The sequence below is a fragment of the Choloepus didactylus genome, chromosome 5, assembly GCF_015220235.1.
Source record: "Choloepus didactylus isolate mChoDid1 chromosome 5, mChoDid1.pri, whole genome shotgun sequence".
NCBI lineage: Eukaryota > Metazoa > Chordata > Mammalia > Pilosa > Megalonychidae > Choloepus > Choloepus didactylus.
Genome location: NC_051311.1, coordinates 132774216 through 132802157, shown reverse-complemented (window position 1 = coordinate 132802157; position 27942 = coordinate 132774216). Strand labels below are relative to the sequence as shown.

At 39.7% G+C, this 27942-nt stretch overlaps 1 protein-coding gene across 1 annotated transcript; it reads right to left on the bottom strand.

The window, feature by feature from the left end:
* Positions 1–732: 732 nt before the first annotated feature.
* GPNMB (glycoprotein nmb) lies at positions 733–27898 on the bottom strand. Its single transcript, XM_037836898.1, has 11 exons — positions 27698–27898; positions 21110–21262; positions 18834–18977; positions 16819–16992; positions 13909–14067; positions 13308–13619; positions 8937–9035; positions 8007–8109; positions 6306–6514; positions 3280–3373; positions 733–2830 (listed from the first exon to the last, which is right to left on the bottom strand). The coding sequence occupies exons 1-11, from the start codon at positions 27765–27767 to the stop codon at positions 2677–2679; spliced, it is 1671 nt and encodes a 556-aa protein (XP_037692826.1). The 5' UTR covers positions 27768–27898; the 3' UTR covers positions 733–2676.
* Between the last annotated feature and the right edge of the window lie 44 nt (positions 27899–27942).

Below are 27942 nucleotides of genomic sequence, written 5' to 3'. Positions count from 1 at the left end.
GTTGCCCACTAGATACTAGTAGTAACTCCCCAACAACCAAATAGGCAGGTGTTGCCAAATGTTCCCTGGAAGGCACGATGGCCCCCAGTCGAGAAGCACTGCCCTACAGCCACATCAAGTAAATAGGTAGAATTTCACAAGTCACCTGTGAAAACTGTGCTCTAGGAGGGGATTTCAGAACAAATAGCTTCTATTTGGCCTCAAGGTCACCTAGGAAGTGAAGGAACTAAACTAAATGCTGGTTTCCACCATACCTTTACCATTCCTTAAGAAAATGAACAATTCTATAATATAATCTGGCATCCAGTGCATATTCAAAATTTCCTAGTTGCCCCAAGAACATCTTTCACAGCTGATTTTTTTTTTTTTTTAAGAAAGGATCTGATCTAGATTCCCAAATTGCATTTGACCAATTGTTATGTCTACTTAGCTCTTTTAGTCTAGGATGTGAGTCAGCACCTAAGGCCTACAGGCCACATCAGCCCACCAGCCCTGCAATGGCTATGAGCTGCTTTTGCATTACAAAGGCAGAGGCAAGTGGTTGCAACAGAGACCATTTGGCCCATAAAGCCTAAAAAAATATTTACTATATGAACCTTTATGGAAAAAGTTTGCCAACCTCTGGTGTAGAATAGTTCCCCATCTTTATTTTTAATATATGTTGACTGTTTGAAGAGTCCAGAAAATTGTTTATAGAATATCTCTCATTTTAGATGGGTCTGATTACATGTATTTAAATTTTAAACTTTTTTATTGAAGTATCACCTATGGTATACGTATGTTTTAAAATATAAAATATTTATAAGATTATTAGCTTTTTACAAGATTGATTTACTAGCTATGATACATGCCACATAAGGCCTTTTCAGTTTTCACACCATTCTCATTGAGACAAGTACAATTATTTATAGCAAAAACATGATTTTTGAAAACACAACCAAACAAAAGCACCTCAGCCAGAGATGTGCCAGCTTCAGTTCATAGCTGACCATGCACTAATCAGTTTGGGGCCTCGGAAAACACCCGACATATTTAAAAACATATCTGGAAATTAAGCAAACATTCCTACCGCCAACTGGAGGATGTCCTGGTTAAAGCCCCTAAACTACAAAGAAATTACTGTTATACTTCTTTGACAAACAGTTCTCCACTTTTGCTGTGAAAGAGTTGTGGGCACAAAGCCAGACGACTCACACATTTCAATATCATTTATGTTTTTGCTTTTTGCAGGAAACTCTAAGTATTTGTTAATTCAACACATATAAAGATCATTTAACATGTGAAAATACAAGTACCAGAAAAATAAGCTAGCACTATTCCAACTTTTCAAACAAGTTTTATTCCCATACAATTCAGAGACATTTCCTTTTGTGTGTGTGTGTGTACACAGAGAACATGATTCTTTTTCATACAAACAATAACGGATGCTCTGTCTTGACTACACTGAAAGTGTAACATCTTCCCTGTGTTTGAATTTGACAAAGGAGGGCCCAGCAGTGGGGCAGGAGCTGCAGGCCGTCACCTCTGACCCTTGAAAGGGAAAGGTGGGGCACAAAGACCCCATCCCCATTTAAGACGACAGTGGCAGGCGCGGCTGTGTGAAGGTGTGGAATCTTTGCAGAAGAGAACAGGCTTCCACCTCCCTGTCCTCTGGGCTTCCAGTTTAATCAACTTTTTAAGTGCCAAGAACTATAAATCAAATTCAAAGACAAACAACAAATTGGAAGAATAATTACAATACCAAGATCTTGTCTCTTTCCATACTTGGTTTTTCAGGAAGGAGAGAAAAAGCATGTTATGTCTGATATACGGCAGATGGTTTTAGTTACAAATGGAGGCCAAACTCTTACTGACCGATTTTCTGTGTCACTTAAGTAGAGCAACCAGTAGGGAAACCAGGGCTCTCTTTCTTTGGAGAATCATAATATGTGATTTCACACATATACACAAGAGTGTACAGAAGTTCAGATGTAGACACGAAAGTGTCAACTTTCTGACAGCAGGGAAGATGTCCTTAGCACAGTCTCTAGTGGATAGGAAGTGCTAAATAAACATCCATGGGATAAATGAATAAATGAATACCATTCCTTCACACGGCCGGCAGGGCAGGTCGTAACCAAGATATGTACACCTATTTATTAGTGTGTTTTTTCTGGGTATAACACTAAGTCTTGGGCCTGTAATTGTTCTGTCAGTGGGAACTCTGCATGCTCAGGGAAACAGGAGTCAGTCAGCTTGGAACATGATATTATGGAAAGGAATCCTTTGGTTTTATGCAGATGGCTATATGGAAAGCTAGAAAGCAGTCCAGGCTCTCCTTGCAATTAACCTAGGTCAGAACCTTATGAATCATACCTTCTCCCCTGCTCCTGGGACACAGTAGATCTCCCCTACTAATCACCTAGGACGTTGTAAGTGAAACATAAGTAATAATGGAAAGAAGCACTGCTAAGTGGTTTTATCAGTTATATGACAAGGCTGAGGCTGCATGCAGTCTAATTTCTCTCTACTTCTCTAAAATGTCATTTAACCTATTAAAAAAAAATTAGCCCTCCCTAAGTGACAATGTATATTTTACAACAATCCTTAAGGAAAAAGTCAATAGCATCTGCTCCAGCATAGCTCACAGAAATGGCACCGAAGAACGAGGCGTTGGTCAGAAATAAAGCTGGACTTTTAAACAATTCCCAGTCGGTTCTTGAGAAGCGGATCCTTCTCTTGGTTTCCAGGGAAGAACGTGGACTTTGCTCGGCTGAGGAAAACATCCAGGCTTTTACCTCTGACCTGTGTCTTGGCACTGTTTCCTATCGGTTTGTATTCTTTGTATTTTCTGAAAACAATGTGTTGGACAGTTATTTTAAAAGATCTTTGGCTGTAAAATGTTACTTTCTACACACTCTTTTACATGTTCAGTGCAAAAAAGGGTGAATTCCATTTAAATTAATCTCTTATCTGTGGTCTTAGGAAAATAAATTTATTTTCTCTTTTTCATGTAAGAAATGTGCCTGCTTATTGTGATTTGAAAGCATATATTAAACACTAAATGGACACAATTTTGTAAAGTTACTGACATCCAGTAGCATTTTTAGGATTAAAAAGAAAAAAGCAACAGCAAAAGCAATAGGCCAATTTGGTATTTATTGTTCAATAGAAGATTCTCCTCCCCCACACAAAATGCTTCAGAGCAAAAAAGGGAAAAACGGCAAATTTATGCAGCAGCATGCTATTATTTATGACAATATACTGTAGTGATTTAAAGTGTTAGAAGCAGAAACTTACTTGTACATCAAGAGAGCGATCACAGTGACAAATATCATCAAGCAGCCCACGGAGACCAGGGCACCATTTGCCATTCTTAAAGGAGATGCCGGGTCTTAAAAACAGAAGCAAGACCATATTAGTTCATCTTCAACCTAGAGTACATGCTGCTTCTAATGCAATTAAATAAATGAGGAAGGAAGCTATCACAGAAGATAAATGGCACTCTCTGTGCTTCCAGTAATCTTTCCTATTAAATAATACATAGTCTTTGAGGCAGCTTATCTTCCATTTAGAGAATGAGTTAGCATGTCTGGAACACCGTGTTAAGGGTTCAGAGAGAGGGATGTCACGTCCTGGAGATACCCGATTAGGCTCAGTTGACCGTGGTCCACCTCCTGTGGCCTCATCTCCCACACTGCCTCACCTTCCAGCTGTTTTTAAAAATCCCTGGAGTTGCCCTTACTCACCAAGCTCTTGCAAATCTCCATGCCCTCTGCCAGGGACACCATTGCCCTGGCTCATCTTGAGCATCTCCCACTTTGTGACGCCTTCCCAGAGAGAAGAGAGCCCTTCTTTGTGTCATCACCCTACTTGCCTCTCTTCTACTTGCCTGCATCACAATGTGTTGTGATTATTTCTTTACAAACAGTTTGCTCCTACTGGACTGTGAGTGCCAGAAAGGCAGGGATTGTGTCTTCTCTATTCTCCTGGAACCCAGTGTGTCAACTAGTCCTGCTTTCACCACCAAAGTATAACTGGAGTCTATCCATTTTCCTTCCAGCTCCTCTGCCATCATCACAGCCCCAGCCACCAACATCTGTCCCCTAAGAGGACCTCCTCATTGTCTGCTTACTTCCACACTTACCCTCCAACAATCCTTTCTCTGCTCCTTCTTCAGAGTGATCTTCTGAAAATACCAATCAGATCTAGCAATGGCTCTCCCTCAAGCACAGAGTAAAACCCAAACCTTAATGGTATAGGCAATCCTTGCAGGGAAAGATCTAAATGTTGGCCCTGCCACCTCTTCAGCCTCATCTCTGACCGTTCTCCTCAGCACTGACCCTCCTCTAGCCTCCCTGGCTTGGAACATGCCATACTCAGCCCCCTTTCAGCCTGTGCTCTGTTCCCAGATCTTTGCATGTGGCTGCTCATTCTGGTCATTCAGGTCTCAGCTCAGAGTAGGCTCTTCACCAAGTAGGCTCTGCTGGGTCGCTAGGACCTTCCCTGACCAGTAAGTCCAGAGAGCCAACATCTACCCCTCCTCCCCCATGCTCGCCGCTCTCCATCCCCTCACTCTGTTTTATGTCTTCACAGAATCGTCTTGTCTGTCTGGCTCTGCACACGGAGGCAGGACCCTTCTTCGTCTTATTCCCCACACTGTCTAGAACATATCTCATGCCTAGAACTGTGCTGGGCACTGAGTAGAAGCTCAATGAGTATTTGTTGCAAGAATTTCAGGCACTTCACAGATGTTCATTAAATAAATGAAGAAAACTCATTTCCAGCTAAAGGTCTATGGATTTGCCTTTGCACAATGATCTACTTCTGAAATTCTGATTTTGAAACCTAAGTTGTCAAGTTACAATCCCCACTGGATTAAAGCTCTCCTTCTGAGCTTCCTTTATTTGGTTTTTGAAAATGGTTTGAGTCACATCTAAAGTTATCTATCGCTCACTACAAGACGGATGAAAGGAAAGCAGGTAGCTAAACATCCAATTCAGCCAAGAGAACAGTGGGTTGCCAGCACTGAGGAAGGTTAATAGAATGGGTTAGGACTCCACAGGTAATTCTAAAGAAGCTTTGAATGGTGGCAGTATTGGCGTAATAAGCTCAGCAGCTCCTGGAGGTGACAATTTTGAAGATCAGTGCTCTTTCGGAGGCAGAGGTTCTGGCAGCCCCATTCTGCCCCTGCCCTCTCCAAGCTTTCTACCCCATGCCTCAATCCCTCCAACTCTGTACGAAGAAGAAGCTTTTCTTCTTTTCCACTCGTTTCTTTTAAAAACTTGAACCTTTGATTTTATCAACAAGCCCTCATACAAATAACTGTTTACATAAAGTTTTTCTTTCAGTGGGTTTGAAGCTTCCTTTTATGTGGCTAATGAGTAAATATATGTTTTAAGTATGTTTTAAAGTGTGAGATAAGCTCCAAGTTCACAGGAGTCAAAGTGAATTTGTCATTAGATCATACCTGACAATACTCAAATTAGGGAGTGAAATAAGTGCTGTAACGTGTATATAATTTAATCTTTCCCTTCCATTCCACAATGTAGCACTTCTTCTACAAGGTAAAGAAATACCTTATGACAAAGTCAGTTATAACTGAAGTTCTGTTAGGGCCACCAGACAGAGCAGCTCATTTGGGGGTGAGAGGAATTGGATGCTACCAGTAAATGCAAATTTCTAAGTGAAATTCCTTAGTCTGCTTTGTTGTCATTTTACCTCTCTAAATATTAGGAGGGCAAAAGTACTTTTTCTGTTGAACATCTGAGGAATTGATAAGTTGGTTTGTTACTGGCTCATGATGATGCTTGGTAGAATTTGGGAAGAGGAAAGAGGATATGTGGCAAGTTAGAAGGAAGCTAGGATCCGCCTGGCTTCTCATTTCTCTTTTTGCTCTTATTTTTGCCCAGGAAAACAGTATGAGTTATCCTGATATCAGCCTCCTCTTTGCAATAGTTTAATTGGAGGGCTTTACCATTTTTTGGTGTTGAGTTTTAGCCTCTTCCCTCGAAATACAAATCTATCCAAACATGCAGTGATCACATCCTGTTAATACTGATCCATGATCACAGCTGACTTTTTTCATCAAAAGGCTTTTCTTTGTCCACGATTTCACTGGGTCTCTCTCTCTCTCTCTCATCACTTCTTTATGTGGGTTTCCTGGTTGGCTTTAATACTAGTTCTCAAATCCTTATTAACCATAGCTCAATGAATTAAGCACTGAAATAAAATTAAACATTGAGAGCAAAGCCTGGGATAGCCTTGCTATTGGACACACAGTGTCTGCAATACGAAGTGCTCATACAACGGTGAAACAAACTCACCTCTGCCAGGGACAGAGACGAGGGTGCTGGTAAGGGCCAGACTGGTCTCATCGTGCAGACTGAGTTTCACACAGTATGTCCCAGGCCCGCTGAAGGCTCTTCTCACAGTCAGAGGGCACCCCTTGTCCACGTCCAGAGGGTCACAGACTACGTTCTGGGCAAGCTGGCAGGTGGGGTCGGAAATTATAGTGCACACCTCAGTGGGAATGCTGAGACGTGGCAGGGAGCAGGGCACAGATGGTGCGGAGAAGAGGAGAAAGAGGGATGTGGTATCAGTTTTAAAAAGAAAAGACCATCACATTTCTAAAAAGTTGAATCCCATCTTATTCTTATTCAAACCTTGGGAAGTTGACTTGCCAGATATAATTTGATCTGAAACAAGCCTAGATGATGAGCTACTGTTTTCTTTGCATCTTCAGGAAGGCAAGTCTCTGGAGATGGACAAAGAAATTATTTCCCCTTCACAAGGGGCGGCTGGAAGCTATATGAAGCCCGTTATTCCCTCTACTTGATGGCTCCCTAGATCACCCAAAGGCATAAAACTACTATTAAATGCCAGAGGCTGCCCTGCTAAGGTTCTTGTAGAGGTGTAACAGCTGTTTATTTAGTCTTTGCTTTGTGCCAGATGCTGACATTTAGAGACGTCACGTGGTCTTGTTTATTCCTTTCAATGACCTTATGGGGAAAGTATTACATGCCTGTTTAACAGGTGACGAACCAGCTCACAGAGGGGAAATAACCGGCCCAAGTTACAGAAGTGGTTAGAGATGGAGCTGGGACTTGACCAGAAGTTGTTTAACAGAAGCTGTAACTGCTGCTTAGCAACCTGGCCATGGCAGCCTTCTTGGGTGGGCAGGCCGGGCTCTGATGGGGGTCTGAGGAGGGTGGGGAGGTGGTGTCCAGTCTCTCTCTCTCCACCAGGCCGCTGGCCTCCTGCAGCAGCAACTTAACACCTCATTCAGGCCGGACTCTATTTTCTGCCATCCTCAATCTGTTCCTCTCCCCAAGCTGGACTCTTCTTAGTTAATTCTGACTACCAAAATAAGGCCCCATTTGTCTACTGTCCCATTCTCTTGATCAGTTGGTACATATGCATATTTTAATCTTTCATATGGTATGCAAAATAGTCAAGTCATTAATATATTTAATCAGTTAATTGATCTATTACTTGTATATTAACTTTATATTTTATTATATATAGTCATAACCCAATCATATGAAATTAAATCATATGATACATTAGAAAGAGCTCTGTAAATTTTAAAAAGAGGATTATCCGGTATTGCTAACAATACTAGCACAAAACAACTCCACAGCAGCTTTGCAGTCACTCAGGGGAAACCCACAGAGAGCTAAAGGGCAGAGCTCTGAGCCAGGCCTGCGGGGTACAAAATTCCGTGAGCACTGTGCGCCTCGGTGGCCTCCCCTGTCAAATGAAGAAACTCATAGGACTGCTGTGAGATTTCAATGTGGTAACAGTTGTGAAGTGCTTAGAACATGCTAAGTGATCAACCAATCATAATAATGATTATATGGCGTGATAGTGCCTCCTGGGGTCCTTCGTAAGAACTTCCTTGTCCCGAGTTGCTGAGGAATTAGGACTTGAGAGCCATTTAGAAGGGGACACTGGTGTGAAAGGCCTCTCCCTCAGGCCTGGGCTCCTTACCTGCCCTGTCCTTCCGACTGAGACCGTGTACTCACGTGCCTTGGCAGGTCACGACAAAGTCCATCAGGGAGTTTTCAGGCTGTGCTATAGGCAGTGGAACACCTGTCACCTGGATGATGTCAACCTCTAGGATGCCCTCTAACAAAACAATCCCCATAGAAAAACACATCAAAACACAAGGGAAACAAACAAACAAAAAACAAAAACAAGCCTTAAATTAGAAGGGCAGGCAGTAAAATAGAGACAGCCTCTCGCCAGCATTTAGAAACACACCAGATCCGGAAACCTACCCCCATAGTTTTTGACACATGTCCAAAACATTTGCAAAGTCAAACTGAACCATTCTTCAGGCCAACCTAGATTTTTATTTCTGGAGCCTGTGTATGTGTTAGAAAGCAGGACCTCTTCTGGGCAGGTGACTCAGAGAAAGGAGATCCCCGGGCCGATGCAGCCCCCAGGCTCAGGGCTTGGCCAATTTCTCTCTGGTGGAGGCTCTCACCCCAGGGTGCACAGCATGGATATGGGCCCCACTGGTCTTCTCTGCTGGACACTTTTGAAAAGTAATCAGAATGTACAACTGTGTGTGGTGGCCCTGTTCAGTCCCCCTTTATACTCACAAAAAGTGTGACTGTGAGAATTAGCTAGGGGAAGAGAATGGAAGTTGTGGAAACTCCATACTGCCCTTCCTCAACCCCTGTATTCACTCTGATTTCTGGGATGCAGAGGGTTGGAGCCAGACCCAGGGCGGCCGTGCAGGAGGCTCATTTCCAACAGAATGTCTGAGGCCTGCGGGGTGGGCAGGTGGAGCCTAGATGCTAGCAGCGTCTTGGCTGGCGTATATGTAGCGTCACCTCGGACAGGGAGTGGGGTGCCCCCGCTCCCCACTGCCACCCCTCCCAGTGAGCAAGGGAGTGGATAGCCCTAGGGGGACTTTAACATCCTCCCCTGCTGGTCTTCAGACTTACCTACAATTGTGACGGTGGCTTTAAAGTAACCGTATCTGTAAATCTGGCAGCTTTCATCAGGAACCTCACTCAGCTCCCAGGATTTGACACCAGCAGGTTCTGGAGAGTTTGAATGATAAGACTTTTAGAGTGGTTGCTAAAAGTTTAAAAGGAGGTGTACATGATATAACCAAGAATCTAAACCTTTGTCTATCTACTCTTTAGGAAAACATCAACGATTCTACACTGTGTAAATTGCAATGGAAATTTGAAATAAATGTTTAATGGTTCATATAGATGTGAGAGCTACAAGGTGTTAAAATATTAAAATTATATAAGTAAAGACAATTACATGTCTTGTTTATACACAGGAAGTAAATGAAAGGTGGAAACAATATTAAAATGTGTGATAAAACAATCATGATGAAATACAGCAAGCCATAACAAACAAAGTCACATTTTCATTTTGGAGTTAGGTATTCTGGGCTCAAATTCCAGTTCCCTTGTTCTTAGCTGTTTGAGACTTTGGAGACATCATTTAACCTCTCTTTGCCTCAGTTTGCTCATCTGTAAGATAGGAATAATACTTACTGACCTCCTAGTTTTGAACTGGGAGGCTTAAATGAGATAAAATATGTAAAACATGCTTCTCATGCCTGCTAGCACCAAGGAAGTAGTTAAATATCAGTTTCCTCTTCTCAACAATATATATTTATATACATCTCTATAGATATGGATGTGCTATAATGAATTTATATATATATATATATATATATATATATATATATATATATATATATATATATAACATTTTAGATGTTAAGGTTGGTGCATAAAAGATTAAGCAGTAAGCAACAATGAAAAAAAAAGTTCCTGTTTGGACATTTCATAGCTTAAAAGCATAAACTCTATAAGTCTTTCATTTACTGAGAGTTACTGATGGATGAGAGCTGGCGTAGGGGAAGAAAGAAGTGAATAGGAAACACTTTTGACTAACAAGCCTTTGCATATGATTAGAGCAAAGAACTTATTATCCTATTAATGACAATAAAAGAGCTCTAATGCAGGTGTTGGTGCTCCTTGGGGAAGGACAGTGTTTGGAAAGGAGGAGCATCTCCAGCGTGGTGACTAACACAGTGTAAGTAGGAAGCCAGTTGGATTTCCCCAGGGCTGCTCAGCGCCTTTAGCCTGCAAGTGTGCCCTGGGGCCCTGCTCTGCCTGGAGGGGCTTATGTTCTCAGAGCATCTCCGCAAACGATGGCACCAGGAGACGCACTTTGGGAAGCGCTGCTTGGGTAAGAGCCCGGAAAGGTTCTGACCTGGTGGCAGGCCCCGGGGGTGTCCCTGAATTTTATGGTGGTTTTATGGAAGTTATTACAGGGGCATTATTTAGTCCATCCTGAGGTCAAATTGACATGTTCTGGAGCAGTAGGTTTGTTGTTCAGGGCATTTAAGATCTTGGGTTATTTCCCCAAAATGACAAAACCCTTCTTTGGAAGTTCTTGACAGGCAGAATTTAGCCGTACCTCTTTAGAGCATGGAATCACTACCTTGTCATATTTTAAAGTAATATTTCTCCTTCTTCTTCTTGACCAAATACCAAAACTCAATGATTTTACCTTTCATAGAATACTTATAAAAATGACTATTGAGTTTTGCAGACATTTTATCTATAAAGCCAAAGTATGATTAAAGGGCTGATGGAGAGAAACTTAACCCCTAAAAGATAAATGGGAAAGAAAGGTAAACCTTGTTCTTAAGTCCAGTGGTCATGTCCCTGCTACCTAAAGAATGCTGTAGAGCCCTCGATTCTTTCGGAAAGTCAGATAGTTCCATATGCTATAATATGAAGCAATAAATATAATACGGTGTTACACTGATCAGCATCAGTCTCAGAAAGGTTGTTTTTTTTCAGATTTGCTCACCTAAGTCTGAAAAATGAATGGTAGCACTGTTAGCTGAGGAAAGAATTTAATGGCTTAAAAATAACACACATCCATCTGCCCCATGATTTCATCATCTATCTGAGTCACCTCTTCAACTCTGCTTTTGTTTCACTCCTGAGGCTGTGTTTGGTTTCTGTTCAGGGCTGTGCTTTATTATGAAGCCACTTAAAACAGGAGAGCACAAGTTTCGGCCGAACAATAATCCAGGGCTCAAAAATCTACCCCTTGACAATGGGATTGGGAAAGCCATAAGGACCACACTCCACTTTGTCTAGTTTATGGATGGATGAGTAGAAAAATAGGGGAAGGAAACAAACAAACAAACAGACAAAGGTACCCAGTGTTCTTTTTTACTTCAATTGCTCTTTTTCACTTTAATTATTATTCTTGTTATTTTTGTGTGTGTGCTAATGAAGGTGTCAGGGATTGATTTAGGTGATGAATGTACAACTATGTAATGGTACTGTGAACAATCGAATGTACGATTTGTTTTGTATGACTGTGTGGTATGTGAATATATCTCAATAAAATGAAGATAAAAAAAAAATCTACCCTTGATTGGTCTGTGTGGCAGAAAACTCTTCTAGAAAACAAATACCCTGCTCCACCCCTTTTTAAGCCTGATTCCTACCACCCCTGTAGATGCCTTTATTTCCACCCCTACCCTCATAGCTGCTTTAGGGCGTTTGGATTATTCTTGATTTTACACCCCTAGACAAGGCCAGGCAGCTTCCATTCATTAAAAACTTTAACTCATTAGGTAACTAGCTTGTATCTTATGGTCTGATTTAGGGAAAATAATAACAGAAATTAAAAATACATTTTCATTGACTTAAAATATATTTCAGGTGCTATGATATAGATTCTAAGAAAAAATTTATTATGCTAGCATAACAAAATCATGAAATAGACTATCACTAAACAATATAACATTAGGTGGAATTTCTAGGTGCAGAAGTTAACAGCACGTATAATTTGTTTAGAATTTTATACTTAGTCTCTTAATTTGTAAGGATGACCATCAGTGCTCTTAGATATAAACAAAACAAACAAAAAAAATCAAAAAACTAGTTGCCCTACAGAAATACTAGAATGAAATAATGTTTAGAGATATACAATGCAGTAATATTTGTAACTGGGGTTAGAATTAACCTAATCATACATTAATAAGAGAACGGCTGAATAAATGATAAAATATCCATACTATGGAACACTATGCAGTCATTGACTGAAATGAAATAGATTTTTTATGCAATGACAGTGGAAAGACATCTGTAATGTTTGTTAAGTGAAAAAAGCAAGTTGTAAAATAATATGTATAGCACAAACCATTTACATAAAAATCAAAACAACATAATATGTTGTAAATGCTTTGAAAAAGATAGGGAAGGAAACATTCCAAACTACTAACAGTGGTTAACCCTTGGGAGAATGTGAATAGGGACTTTCACTTTTTACTCTAGACTTTCATATTGTTTTTATTTTTACTAAGGAACTTGCATTAATTTTGTAACATAAAACATTTTGAAAAAATAATTAATCAAAATCAGTAATTATGACTTACAGTGTCTTGATTTAGATAGGTTTGATTGAACAAGATCTCATTTTATTACTATCAGGTTTGGGTAAAACAACTAACTACTCAGGGCATCAGGATGGAGTGTTCCGCATGGGCTTGGTCATGGCGCCCCCTTGGGACAAGTGGGAGAATGTCAGCCTATTACCACCCCCTGGGTCCTGGCATGCTACCATGTGCTAATGGCCAAGTAAGGAAGGGTCTCGATGGCATGGGCTGGACTCTCAGGAACTTCTTAAATGTCCTCACATACTATTAATAGAAGGTGGGATTTAGTTAATCATGCCTCACACCCAGAACAATTTTAATGTCTGGGATCTTTCCAGCTTACTACCCCAGAAATGCTCTCAAGGTGCATTTGTTCTTGGACCATTTGGAAGTTTCTTTCAATATGGCTAGGTTTTCATGGGGAACTGGGTGGATGCATTTGGTGGAGAGGGAGAATGGGGGTTGGGAGAGAAATGTAAGAGGGGTGGAAGAAAAGTGGGAGAGGGCCTGAATATTTATGAGTGACAAATGTGTCTTCTTATAGCTCCAAAATATGGGAGACAAACAAATGTGACCAGGTGGAAGAAGGAAAGCATCCATACACATATAAGGGCCGGTGCAAATTAGGAGGGTGAAATTGCTTTATATGAGTCACCAAATTTTACTTGCAAAGTAGATTTAAACATGTTCTCTTTTCTTCCATGTTCTCAAGCTTAACATGGTGATCAAGAGGGTTGAAAAAAAAATCCACAGGTACAGATGGAATCATTGCACAAGCGCTACACAATCCTTTTAACTAGCAGTCTAATAATACACCTACATGAATATTTTTTTAACTGTTAAGAAACCCCCCTTACGGATCACATAGGAAAAAAAGGCTTACCTGAAGAAGGGGTGGGTTTTGGAGGGCTGGGTGAGGATGGAGAACAAGGTCCAGGCACTGCAGCTTGCACGGTGAGGTTAAGGCTGAAGGTTCCATTGAGCACATATGTGTGATTTGAAATGTGATTGTTGGAAACAAATAGACCTGTATTGTCCCCAAAGTTCCACTTGTAGTAAATGGCAGACTCATTAAGGAAGTGGCTGGGATCATGAATCAGGACATCAAATGTAATGGGAAGGTCCTTGAGGAAAGTTTCATCAGATGAATTTCGATCATTTTTCTGGGACATAGTCACAAATAAAGGAATCTGATCTAACAAATACATTAAAAAAAAGAAAGCAAGCATTATTGCTTGATTTTAAGTGGAGGACTTCAAAGATACTTTTAAGTTAAAAAATTAAAATTAGGGATAGTTCAGCATCATTTTTCCTTTTCATATTCGTCTAGAGTTTTCCAAAAGTTCATAAATTATTTATTAGCTTGAGTAGGAACCCAGATGCATCCTACTCTAACCTAGAACATTTGGCCCTGATTCTTTTTTTAATCCACGGACAGTAACAGAACTGAGTACCCCGTCCTCAGTTAGCATTCACCCACTCACCTGTCACCACATACACATCCTTAACCTTTGCAATCGGAACATATCTCCAACCGTGCTTCCTGTAGACAGTGACTTCCACGAGTTGAGGGCCAAGCGTCACATTGGCTGTGTTTATAGAAACCCTCGCTGAACATCGTCCCAATTTCTGGAAATACTGACCTTTGAGAGGATGGAAATTTCTCATTATTGGCTACATCACACGATCATAATAGGAAGTTATTGTTTCTTAAAGACTAGAGATCACCATTTAGAGATTATTTTGGAGAGGGAAGAACCGGATGAGAATATAGTCTGTCTATTTCAGAAAGGAAGACGGCCTAGCACTATTTTTACGTAAACCTTTTAAGACAAAACCATAGTTATATAAATGTAATTATATATATTTGGTCCAAATGCAAAGAGCTATTTAGTGGGATAATACAGATAGTGCTTAGCTTACAAATAAATATCTTTTATAAAATAAGTGATTCAGCATGTGAAATACATGTTTTTTTCCCATAGAAAACACACTTAATGTAATGGTGAGGTGTTCAGGGGAATTTAAAAAAGTATTTATCAAACAATCTACCTTAGTTTGGTAATGATATTACTATTTCAGCTATATCGTTAAGCAGTTTTTTTTTTTTAAGGTGACTGGAACCCTCCACCTTCTAACAGTATTTCTTTATAAAAATACAGTAAGTGATGAAAAAGAAATAGGGTGTGGTGAGTATAAAAAGGAACGAGTGCTTCCATAAACACATTTCTCGGATGCCCTTTACTCATACTTATACCTTTTCTCTCACTTTTCTCCAGCCCTCCTGGAATCTAGCTGGCAGGTGGAGGTAATATCTGTCCTCCAGGGCTCAAGCACTTTCCTGACCCTATCATGGCCCCATGGCCATGATCTGTCATTGGCACATATGGGCATTGCAAGGTGGATGCCTGTAAGTTAGGGATGTTTGGAGGACCAGGTTTATCACAGGTCAAATTATCAGAAATAAACCATGGACTTTAATTAATAGTACAATTATAAAAATGTGCTCTCATCAATTGTAACAAATGATCCACACCAATGCAGGGTGTTGGTGGTGGGGTGGTGTATGAGAATCCTCTATTTTATGCATGATTGTTCTGTAAACCCACAACTTCTCTAATAAAAAAAAGTATTAGAAAAACATGCCTGATCTTTGAAGACATGCGTAATTCAAAATTCCCTCTCACTTTCAGATGTAGGGGCAGTCTGTTGAAGGTCATAGCAGGAAAGAGGTGTCCCTCAAGGGTTAGTTATACTTGAGGAAACCTTTGTTCCACCACTGAGAGATGAGGCTGCAGAGGCAACACTTAGTTGAGGGAGATTATCAGTTAACTCAGACTTTGGGAATTCAAAACAGTTTTATGAGAAAAATAGAACAATTTCTGGGCCAAAATGCTGAGTTTAAATAAGGATCTCTTATCTAGTTGAGTTAATGGAATGTTAACAAAGGCTAAAAGGAAATAACGGTACTAGTGAACATAAGCGACCCCTTGCAAACTGCTGGAATTCTGTCATGCGAGGAGTCACAGAAACCACAGCATTCAGTGAACTGACTGACAGGGCCTTGTCATTAAAAAAAAGTCAACTTTAAAGCTACTGATTTAAACAGATGGGCCTAGAGTTAACACATAATATTTTATATATTTTGCATTTTGTTCAACTGGTATGTATTATTAATATTTTATTTTGATTTATAAGTAAGTTAATATAAGAAAAAGAAGTACTCTCTAATTTAGGAAGAAAGACAGGCAAAACATTCAGTATTTTGGGGGCAGCTCGATTGGTAGCAGTTTTCAAATACTTAGCACTTGGTAGCATCTGGTGATATTTTTAACTAAGAACTTAACAGCTTTGCTAATAATAACCTAAATTTTCTTCTCCTAAAAATATTCACACCACCAAGAATATAATAAAGTGAATGCCATTTTTGTTTAAAAAAAAAAAAAAAGAGGGTAGGCTATGTCAAAGAACCAAGTAGTTGGATCATTTTATTTCTGTACAGTAGAGTAATGTGCAGCCCATTAAAATGTATATACAACATTGTGAACGTAATTAACAGCACTGAATTATACATTTAAATGTGGTTAAAAGGAGAAATTTTAGATTATATATATGTTACTAGAATAAGAAAAAAAATAGAACTGTACAACACAGTGAACCCTAATGTAAACCATGGACTATAGTTAATAGTACAACTATAAAGTATTCTTTCATAAATTGTAACAAATATACCACACTAAAACAAGGTGTTAATTAGGGTGGTGTATGGGAACTCTGTATTTTATATATGATTTTTTTGTAAACCTACAACTTCTCTAATTTTAAAAAATGTGCTTACGATAATATATAAAAGGAATTTTTAAAGATTAGTCAAAAATGTTCATGATATTAAGCAAAAATTTGTGTATATTATATTAATCAAGAAATATTACTAAAGAAAACACCATAACTTTAGTGACAACCTCTGGTATTAATTATGGATACTTTTAATTTTCATTTATACTTTTCTATATTTTCCAAATTTCCTACAAAGAACATAAGTTTTTTTGATTTTTAAAAATTCTTTTGAGAACAAAGAAAGTCAAAGAGCAAATCAACAAATGCCCATCCATGTACCATCCAAAAATTAATGTTCATTTTTTTTATATTATTGTTTTGGATAGAAAAAAATTTGACTTGTTTCATTTTCAAAAAGCTGAATCTGTTTTTTTTTTCCTCAGTTTCTAAGATGTCATTTTTATCCCCCACCCTCCACCCAAGCTAAAGAAAGTTAACAGAGTAACTTGTTATACCCTCAGTGTTATAATTCTCAATTTTAGAATAAGAAAAGAGAAGAAGGTTAAAATTTTAAGAGAAGGTGAAGAAGAAGAAAAGGGGGTTTGTAAAAGTCCAACCAAGTGTGTGAAAGATGTAGACAAAATTCCACTTCCTCCATCCAGGGTGGTGAGGAAAAGGCTTCCCGTCAGGGAACACGTTATAATGGCTTTGGCTGCTGCCATTCTCCCCGTAACCATCCTCTGTCCATGCTGTCCAGTTGTAAATATACGAGTCAGGAGATAAACTAGTATCTGAACAAAGAAAGAAACAAGCCACAATTGTTATCTGGGCTCAGAATGCCCCATGGTGAGGGGCTTAAACGAAACATTTAAATAGTTTTTCATAACCAGTTTAACTAAAGTTGGACAATGAAAAACCTAATTATTCAGAATTCATTGAATGGTACATTTATGACATGCGTACTTTTATGCATATATGTTATATTTCCATAAAAGTTTTACATAGAGCAATTATTCAGGAAAATTCAAACTAGAAGTAACACTTAAAATGGTATTTATCTTCATAGTGGGTCTCCAAGTGACAAACTTATTCAAACCAAACTGAGGAATACTTGTCTTTTTATTTTGACATACTCTCCCTGCTTTATTTTTCCTAAATCATTTGACATCATGAGTTTCTACTCCCAAAGACTTCAGCATGCATCTTCTAAGAATAAGGGCACTTACAGAACCATGACACCATTCCCGCTCCTACCAAGTCCAATCAAAGTTCACGTACTGCTTGGTTATTATGTTTCTTTAAATGATTCAGAAAAAAGAAATTTTATATGTAAAGAAAAAGACAGAACAAGAAGCAAAATTGTTGAATCCAGGTAGAGGATATTTCGGCATTCAATGCACTCTGCTTTCTAATTTTCTGTATGTATGAAAATTTTCGTTTTAAAAAAGCCATGAAAAATATCTTTTCATCTAGAACAGTCCCCTCACTCTCTTTATTTTTCATGTCATTGACTTTTTTTGAAGAGTATTTCTATTTATCCATCTGGTATGTTATTATTCTTTGTGATTCTTAAATTTTCCAAAAATGGCCAGTGGAAGCCCCTTCACACTGGCTCCCGTGTTCTTTTGCATGATCCAATTAGTCTTTGAGCACCTAGTTCCTGGTAGGAGATGTCCCAGGCTCACCTGGTATTTTCCCTGCCCTAGGCCTGGAATCAGCCATTTCTTCAAAGAGCCTTAGTTCCGTTTAGTGGTGATGGATATTTTAAAAAATTTCGTAAGTCTCTAGGACTCTTTCACTATAAAAGTACTCAGATAGTCAGATTTTTACTTGAAACATTTATAAGAAAAGAAGAAAGAAAAAAAAGCTACCAAATAGTAAACACCCAGTGCTTTTAAAATATCAAACCTTTCCATGCAGAATTTAATGTTTTCCTTATGGGAAAGGATGAATTCATAAGGAATGAACACATCAACAGTTTAATACAAGTTCTAATGAAATTTGTAAGTCAGATTATAAGCACATTTAATAGCTTTGTTGATTGAAGTATCTCAGTAATTAGCTGTTTTTTTTTTTTCAGAAAATGTACAATTCTAACAAGATGATTTCCCTTGCTGTACTGGTGCTTACTTGTATATTTAACAGGTACAAAGTTCTCATCTGCTTTAACTAAGAACAAAGCAAAACCAAATACCACATTTTAGCATTTGTGTTAGCCACACAGCATTTGCTTAAGAAATAAGTGTGAATAGAAATTGAAATGATCAGGGAAACATCGGTGTCAAATTAGCTATTCTTTATCCAAAAGAATTCCCAGTAATGAAACCAAATGTGAGAACCCACAAGGCACTGCCCACTGGACATTAAAATAAAGCTGGATGTGACAATGTAGTTTTTGAAGAGGGTTACAAGCACTGGAGAGCCACCGGTTTGCTGATGTAGGTCTGGCTGATGTTGGTGAAGGGAAATGCTCACTGTTGCTGTCATCCAACTTGAGGAGGAGGGTGGCAAGGAACAATAATCACACCTTGCACTTAAAGAAGTACCTATTGCATTAAGGTTAATGAGATGGGTCTGCAAGAGTGTAGGAGCCAAAAATGCATGTTCCTATGACATGCATAATATTCTTTACCATTTCTGCAGTTCTTCTCATAGACTATGTTGCCATCAGCATCTTCCTTTGGGCATCCGGGAAATACCAGGTTCACTGCAAATGTTATATTTGAGCCCACCAGTGCTGGTGAGTCACTGGTCAGGGCTGCCTGCACGTGGCTTCCTAGAGCACAAGAAAGTAGAGATCAATGGTGATGCTTGTCTTTTTCCTTTCAATGATAAACATTTAAAATTAAATATACTAAAAGGGGGATTCAAAATGAGACGAAATAGTTTCAGTGGCTGAGAGATTTCAAATGGAGTCGAGAGGTCACTCTGGTGGACATTCTTATGCACTATACAGATAACACCTCTTAGGTTTTAATGTATTGGAATAGCTAGAAGTAAATACCTGAAACTACCAAACTCCAATCCAGCACTCTGGACTCCTGAAGACAATTATATAATAATGTAGATTACAAGGGGTGACAGTGTGATTGTGAAGACCTTGTGGATCACACCCCCTTTATCTAGTGTATGGATGAGTGGAGGAATGGGGATAAAAACTAAAGGACAAATGGGGTGGGATGAGGGGGATGATTTTGGGTGTTCTTTTTTCACTTTTATTTTTTTATTCTTGTTCTGGTTCTTTCTGATGTAAGGAAAATGTTCAGAGATAGATTGTGGTGATGAACGCATAACTATGTTACCATATTGTGGACAGCGGATTGTATACCATGGATGATTGTATGGTGTGTGAATGTATTTCAATAAAACTGAATTTAATTAAAAAAAAACTAAATATACTAAATAAGGACCACATGATCCATATGCACTTTAGCCTTGAGAGTACAACATTCTAGAAGATGAATAAAATAAACCAGACCAGTTAAAAAATTCTCTAACCCTGGAAAGGACATTTATTCAAAGTAATAAAATTTCTGCTTAATTGGACTGAGGGGACAAGTTAAAGGTTAGCATTTTTAATCTCAAAAACCATTGGCCGAAGTATTCATTCTTCCATGTGAATGGAAAGATGTTTGCTTTTTCATAGATCATACTTTTGTAATAGTCAAAAGCCACTTTTTTCCTTGCAATTTTATTGAGATATAGTTACATACAAAACAATCATCCACAATGTACAATCATTTGTTCACAGTATCATATAGCTGTGCATTCATTGCCACAATCAATTTTTTAACATTTTTATTATTCCAAAAAAGAATGAAAATAAGAATAAAAAGTAAAAATAAAAAAGAACAAACATCCTGTCTACCCCCAACTCCCTCTATTATTCATTTACTTTTTTTGTCCCCATTTTTCTACTCATCTGTCCAAAACTGGACGAAGGGGGTATGAGCCACAAGGTTTTTACATTCACATGGTCACACCATATAAGTTATATAGTTATATGATCATCTTCAGGAATCAAGGCTACTGGATTGCAGTTCAAGTTTCAGGTATTTCCTTCTAGCTATTCTAATACACTAAAAACTAAAAAGGCATATCTATATAATGCTTATAAATAACCTCCGTAATGACCTCTCGACTCCATTTGAAATTTCTCAGCCACTGAAAGTTTACTTTGTTTCATTTCTCTTCCCCCTTTTGGTCAGGAAGGCTTTCTCAATCCCACGATGCCAGGCCCAGGCTCATCCCTGAGAGTTATGTTCCACGTTGGCAGGGAGATTTACACCCCTGGGAGTCAAGACCCACATGGGGGGGACGGCAGTGAGTTTACCTGCTGAGTGGGCTTAGAGAGAGAGGCCTCATCTGAGCAACAGAAGAGGTTCTCTGGGAGTGTCTTACTTATAAGTAAGCTTAGCCTCTCCTTTGCAGTAACAAGCTTTATATGGGCAAGCCCCAAGATTGAGGTCTCAGCCTACTAAATTGGTAGTCCTCAATGTTTACAAGAATATAAGGAATTCCCCAGGTGGGTAAATTTAATATTTCCACATTTCCCCCCAGTTCCTCAAGGGTGCCAAAAACCAATTTTTAAATGGCTTTGGTGCCATGGATCTAAAGATGACCGTCCCCATGTTAGTTAGATAGCTTTGAGGCTAAACCTACTTGCTCTCCAAAATATTCCAAGATTGACCAACTTGTCAGTTTCTAAGGAGATTTAACATTTTCCTATGGCTTAGAAAGTGATATTGTTGGGATAAAGGAAAGACTGACAAATTGGGTACAATCCCACTTGGTAACTGGAGTATTGCCATTCACGGAAGCATCATGAACCACGTGATCTAAAAGGCTCTACAATCTAGAAGACTCAAATAGAAAGTACAATTGTTGAGGTTGAATCTTGTGATTTACCTTTCCAACAGTTTTTCCACCTCGAGTCGCCTCTTTTCCACACTGGATAGAGTTTTTCATTCCAGTCATTTTCATCTGAAGACCAGCCATTTAATTGGTTGTGGCCTCTCATATAAGCTGATGGTCCTTCATTGCTCAGCACGTCATGAAATCCTATATCAATATTTGAAAAACAAATTATTTTGTCTACTCTGTTCTTCATTTAGCACTTATCTAATGATGGTTAAAGAAACTTTTCATTCTGCAAGGTTAGAAAACACCTGCATAATATATGTGATATGTTATGTAAATAGAAGGTGCTTTCTTAAAAATTTTCTACTGCAAATATGTTGAATACAAATATCCAGACTCTATCTATCTTTTTATGTACTTTAAATGAATCAAAGAAAAAATTTGAAAACCAGTATTTCTTAGCCATTGTTTTGCTTCCCAATGCGTATCCTTTGAATATTTGGTGGTTGATACAATATCACTAGGGAAACACTAATGATGATGATCTTCAGATCAGTTTTTACATCCTTTTCCCTCCTGAACAGTTTTCTTGGCTAAAGGAATGCCACGACCAAGAACGCTTCCAGGATTATAAGAGGGACATTCCAGTACCAGGGAGTCCACTGTTGAGCAATCCTTTTTTTTCTTCTTTTTTTTAACATCCCAGCAAATGGCTTATCTTGGAGAATATTCTATGTGTACTTGTGTAGTTGTTGGGTAGAGTGTTTTTTTGTTGTTTTTTTTAATGTCATTTATGCCAAACTGGTTGATAGGATTTTTTGAGTTTCTATATTCTCAATGATTTTCTGTCTACCTGTTATTTCAATTTCTGAGAGAGGAATGTTGAAATCCCCAACTATAATATTGAATTTGCCTATTTCTTCCTTCAGTTCTGTCAGATTTTGCTTTATATATTTTGAAGCTGTATTGCTAGGAGTATATATATTTAGTATTGTTTCGTCTTCTTTATTGTTAAAAATTGACCTTTTTTCCAATGGTATTTCTTATTCTGAAGAGTGTTTACATAGCATATCTTTTTCCTTCCCTTTAATTTTAACCTATGTGCATTTTTATATTTAAAGTGGATTTCTTATAGACAGCATACAGTTGGTTTTTTTTTTTTTTTTTTTTTTTTTGGCTATTCTGACAATCTCTGTTTTTCATTTGGAGTGTTTGGATAATTTACATTTAATTTAATTATTGATACTGTGGGGTTTAAATCTACCATCTTGCTATTTGTTCTATCTGTTCTTTATTCCTGTTTTTCTTTTTTTCCTATACTTATTGAATTATTGTTTGATTCCATTTTACCTCCACTATTGGCTTATTAGCTATACCCCTTTGTTTTGTTTTACTGAGTGGTTGCTCTAAGGTTTACAATATGCCAATTATTTTTAAATTCTTTCTAATCCTGAGTTGAGGTCTGCCTTTTTGCCTTGCCTGACAACTCTGGTGGCCACATAATCTCTCTCTCTCTCTCCTGTCTTTTAGGATTATAGCAGATTTGTTGGTTGTCTGCCCAACAGCCATTTTCTACCTGTATCCCTCCTCTTCCCCCTGCCCACTCTTGCTGGACGTCTCCATTATAAGAGTTCAGAATTCCAAGATTCACTTTCCCAGCTTCCCTTACAGTTTTAGCAGGAGTAGGTGATAAAATCATGGCCAATGGGAGCAGATAGGAAGTCTGCTGGGAGCTTCTGAGTAAGGTTTTCCTCTTTTATAAAAAGAGACCTCTGAGAAGAAACTCCGTTTTTTGCTCCTCAAAATTGGTTTTGGAGATGGTGGTGTAATAATGTGATTCCTGGAGCTGTGGCCAGAGCACAAATCTAAAGAAGCAAGCCAACATATTGAGTGCTGACAGAGTGGGAAGATGAAAAGAAACAGAGTCCTGGAAGACATTGTTGACCTGCTGCTCTAGCCCTGTCTACTTCTGGACTAATCATGTGAGATAAGTGTCTTCTCTTAACCTATTTGGGTATTCTGTTACTGGCAGCCACAAGCTCAACTGTCTTTAACCCTCGGCCAACCCCTAATCATATGTGATCTTAAATTGCTCCCTCATCAATTTATATGGTCTTGTGTCTTGGTCTGGCTATGGCCAAGAGAAGAGACACTGTCTTCTTCTCTTCAATCCTGGGAGAGGGCCACCACAAGGTGTGGCATTTAGTAGATGCTCAGATAAGCCATATTGAAAGAGTGCCACCTAACCTCTTTCTTCTATTCCACCTGTCTCGTAGGAGGAGAGACCAGCAAGTTGTTCTCGTCTTATGAAGGAGGCAGTTTGTTTGGGAAAGAACACTGGACTGGGAGTCACAAAACCTGATTTCTAGCCTTGGCTCTGCTACTAAATGCATGTGTCTTCTCTGGGCCTCAAATCAGACAAAAACCAAAAGTCCCATGGTTCCGGGAGATTGTTTGTATTTTGATACAGATAGTAAGGGAAGGCAGGAAATGTATGTTTATAAATAAATATTTACAACTGGAAATGCACTTAAATTGAGTCATAGACCAATAGAGTGTCCAACCTGGAAAGAACTACAAACATTTTATAGATAAAGCCATTCAGGCCTAGAGAAGTGATATGATTCACTCAGGGTCGCCTTTATTAGAGTGGAAAGGAAGATTCACATCTTTTGATTCCCAGGAACAGTTCTTTCCACTGTTTCAGAGAGCCTCCCTCTTCCTCAGATCCTGAGAGAAAGTCAGTGTTTCCAGAAACATAATCAAAACACAGATTTTTCCTCTGATTTTAAATGTCAGACGTCAAGGAAAAATACAAACTTGAAAGGAGCATGACAAGGTATAGATACATAGGTCAATGGAACAGAATGAACACCCCAGAAATAGACCCACACAAATACGCCCTACTGAATTTTGACAAAGGTGCAAAAGCGATTCAATGGAGGAGGGATAGCCTTTTCAACAAATGTTGCTGGAGCAAGTTGGACATCCATAGGCCAAAACATGAACTTCAACCTAAACCTCATACCTTATACAAAAATTAATTCAAAAGGGGTCATGGACTTAAAGGTAAACCATAAAACTACAAAACTTACAGAAAAAAAAATCCTAAGACAAAATCCTTAGCAACTGGAGCTAGACAAAGAATTCCTAGACTTGACACCAAAAGCACGATCCATAAAAGGAAAAATTGATAAACTGGTCCTCATCAAAATTAAAAACTTCTGCTTGGTGAAAGACCACTTAAAAAGGAGGAAAACACAAGTTACACATTGGGAGAAAATATTTGCAAACTACATATCCAATAAAGGACTGTTACTTAGAATAATAAAGAATTCTCAAAACTCAATAGTAAGAAAACCACTTGAGAAAAACAAACAGGCAAAGATTTGAACAGACATGTCTCCAAAGAATATATATGGGTAGCAAATAAGCACATGAAAAGACATTCAACATCATTAGCAATTAGGAAATGCAAATTAAAACCATAATGAGGTGTCACTACACCCCTATCAGAATGGCTAAAATCAAAAAAAATATTATTGACACCACCACATGTTGATGAGAATGTAGAGAAAATGGATCACTCATAAAATTTGTTGAGAATATAAAATGGTACAGTCACTCTGGAAAACAGGTTGGCAATTTCTTATAAAACACTAAACATGCAATTACCATACAACTCAGCAATTGAACTCTTGGGCATTTTTCCCAGAGAAGTAAAAATCCATGTTCACACAAAATCCTCTACACAAGTGTTCATAGCAGTTTTATTTGTAATAACCCAAACTGTAAACAATCCAGATGTCCCTCAGTGGGTAAATGGTTAAACAAACTGTAGTATTTCCATACCATGGAATATGACTCTGTAATAAAAAGGAAAAAATTGTTGATACATGAGATAACTTAAGTGAATCTCTAGGGAATTATGTTGAGTAGCATTTCCAGTGGCATTTCCAAAAGCCAATTCCAAAGGGTTTTTACTGTATAATTATATTTACATAGCATTCTTGAAAGGACAAAACTAAATAAATGCAGAACAGATTAGTTTTTGCCAGGAATTGGGGGTGTGCAGGTATAAAACTATATGAAGAACCCTTGTGGTGATGTGAATGTTCTATCCCTTGACGTATCAATGTTGATAGGTTGTTGCTATACAATGGGTTTGCAAGATGTTACAATAGGTCAAACTGTGTAAAGGGTACAAGAGATCTGTATTATTATACTTTTTAAGAATACAAACTCAATCGTTTTTGATATATTCACGGAGTTGTGCAACTATCACCACCAACAAATGTAGAACGTTGTCATCACTCCAAAAGAAGCCCTTACCCACTAGCAGTTCCTCCTATTTCTCCCTAACCCCCAACCCCCCCCCACCCCTAGGCAACCACTAATCTGTTTTCTGTCTCTATAGATTTTCCTATTCTGGATATTTCATATAAATAGAATCATTTGTATTATTTCTTACAAATGCATGTGAATCTATCATTATCTTAAAATAAAAAGTATAATTTAAATGTAAAATAAATCCAATAGCAAGCAGACATTAAAAGAAAGAAAGAGGGGGGACAGATATGAATGCACATGCAGAGTCACACCCAGCACCACTGTGGCTTTTCCCTGTACATTTTGGACTGCTACTCTGTCCCGGAGCAGAGAGGGGGTGGCTGTTTACTTTGTCAACACCATCTCCATCCTCCTTTGTACCAGGGCTAGGAGAGCAAAATGTAGGATGCATGGCAAGGTAAATCCCTGCTAAAGGAATACACTGCTAAATCCTACACTTCCCTAGTTTTTTGTTTTTTGTTTTTTTTCCCTGACTCTAATATTTAGATTGGGGCAAGATGAAGCCAAGAATGTTGGGGTTTTGTTACACTGCCCAACAAGTTGAGGGCGCCTCGGACTGACAGCCTGGATCTCTCCTCCTGCTCACCAGTTTTACTCAGCAGAGCAAAGTGGGGCTGGTGGAAAGAAGTCGAGTTCGGGGCTCTGGGGTTCGGCTGTCTCCGGACTGCAGCCTCTGAGGGAGCCTGTCCGAGAGGCACACTGAGGGCGAGGCGCAGGGTTGGCAGGGTCACTACAAATGCTAGCACGTGCGCCTCCCACGCCAAGCGCCTTCTGTTAGTTGATCTCACAAAGCTCACAAGAATCCTATCACACAGCTTTGCACACAAGACGACGAAAACGGAGTGAAGCTAAGTTCTTGTGGCTCAGCCCCATGGCTGGCAGGAACCCCTAGTCTGTCCAACTCCAAAAGGGCAGTGTGGGGATGGCAGCGCACTTCTACCGCTTACCAGCTGTGTGAGCCCGAGGCGAGCTATTGCCCTCTCTGTGGCCTGTCTCCTCTGTGAAACGGGATCATCACAGTGGCAGCCTCCCAGGGCTGTTCCGAGGACGCGGGTGGCAAACACCCGGCGGTCAGTTTCCCTTACTGCCGCTGCTCTGGGGCTCCCGCGTGGAAAACACCGGGGGAGACGGCGGGAGCAGTGGGGTGTCTGCCCCGGGGGTACCGCGGCCCCAGCCTCCGGCCCAGTGTCTTTCGCCGCCCCCCGCCCCGAATTCAGGGCCCTGCTGCCCACTTTCCCCCAACCCTCGCCATAGAGGGCCTCCATGTGTCCCCCTCTTCTCCCCCCTCGGTCTCTCCCTCGAGAAACCAGGCGCCGGGCGACCCTCCACGGCGAGGGGCGCGGGCCTCTCGCGCGCTCCAGGGTTCCCACAGTCCTCTCGCGACCTGCACACACCCGGCCCCTGATCCAACTCTGCAAGGACAACCTTCATTAAAGGATTTACTCTCCCGCAGGGCGGAGTGAAATGAGGGTGTGCACAGGTCGTGTGTGCTGGATTTCATCTCTCAGACCCGGGCTGGGCGGGTGAAAAGGAAGATCCGGGCTGGGCGGGTGAAAAGGAAGATCCGGGCTCAGCGGGTGGAAACGAAGACCCGGGCTCTAGGTTTCCCTAGACACGTGGGCGATGCTCTAGCTCAATGGTTCTCAACCCGGCTGCGCATTCGAATCATAAGAGGAGCTTTTAAAACAGGGATGCTCCGGCTCCCGTTGGAAAGATTCTGGTTTCATTGACCTGGGCATCAGCATTGTTAAACGTTTCCTAGCCTCTAATCCGTAACCAGAGTAGAGAACCTGGGCTTTAGTTTGTCTTTCAGTAACCTCATTAGTGGCAGCAAGTTCCTGCATGTCTGTGGAGATTAGATATGGCTTCTGGGCTGGAGTTATTAGAGTGATTGCCTCCAGATTTGGGGCCACATTTCATCTGAAGTTTCTACCCTGTTGGTTGGAAGCTGATAAAGCTAAGCCAGAGAGTTGCTTTGTTCTGGGGCCAGAGACTGTGCCCCTCACCCCAGCCTCTGTCTGGCAGGAGAGTGGGTGGCAATTACAATGGAAAATAAAAGAAAACAAAACTCCCTAAGAGAGATAATGCATGGCTTTTGCTTTCCATGAGCCTGAAACAAAGAAAAGAGCTGGAAGCCTTTTGCTATAGTTTCAGAATTCCCAACAGTTTCCAGAAAAACAAGTGAAGCCATGATTGCTTCTTGAGACTCTTCAGTCCCAAGTCTGGCTAGGAGGACGTCAATACCACTGTCATTTCATCCAAAAACCAGAAATTAGAATTACTCACGCTTGGCAGCATCAAGTGGCAATCTTGCAGCCAGAAGCAGTAATCCCAGGAAACAGTAGCGACATTCCATGCTGAATTCTCACAGACTGAAGCAATCAAGGTTTAACTTGCAATACCTACGGCCCCATCCGCTAAGAACAACAGTGTTCTCCTGCCTCAGCTGAGCTCCACTCCTTATTTTAATTAAATACCAGGCATCGGGGCATGTCATGTGATGGCATAAGCAGACTTGCCTGATCTGGTCT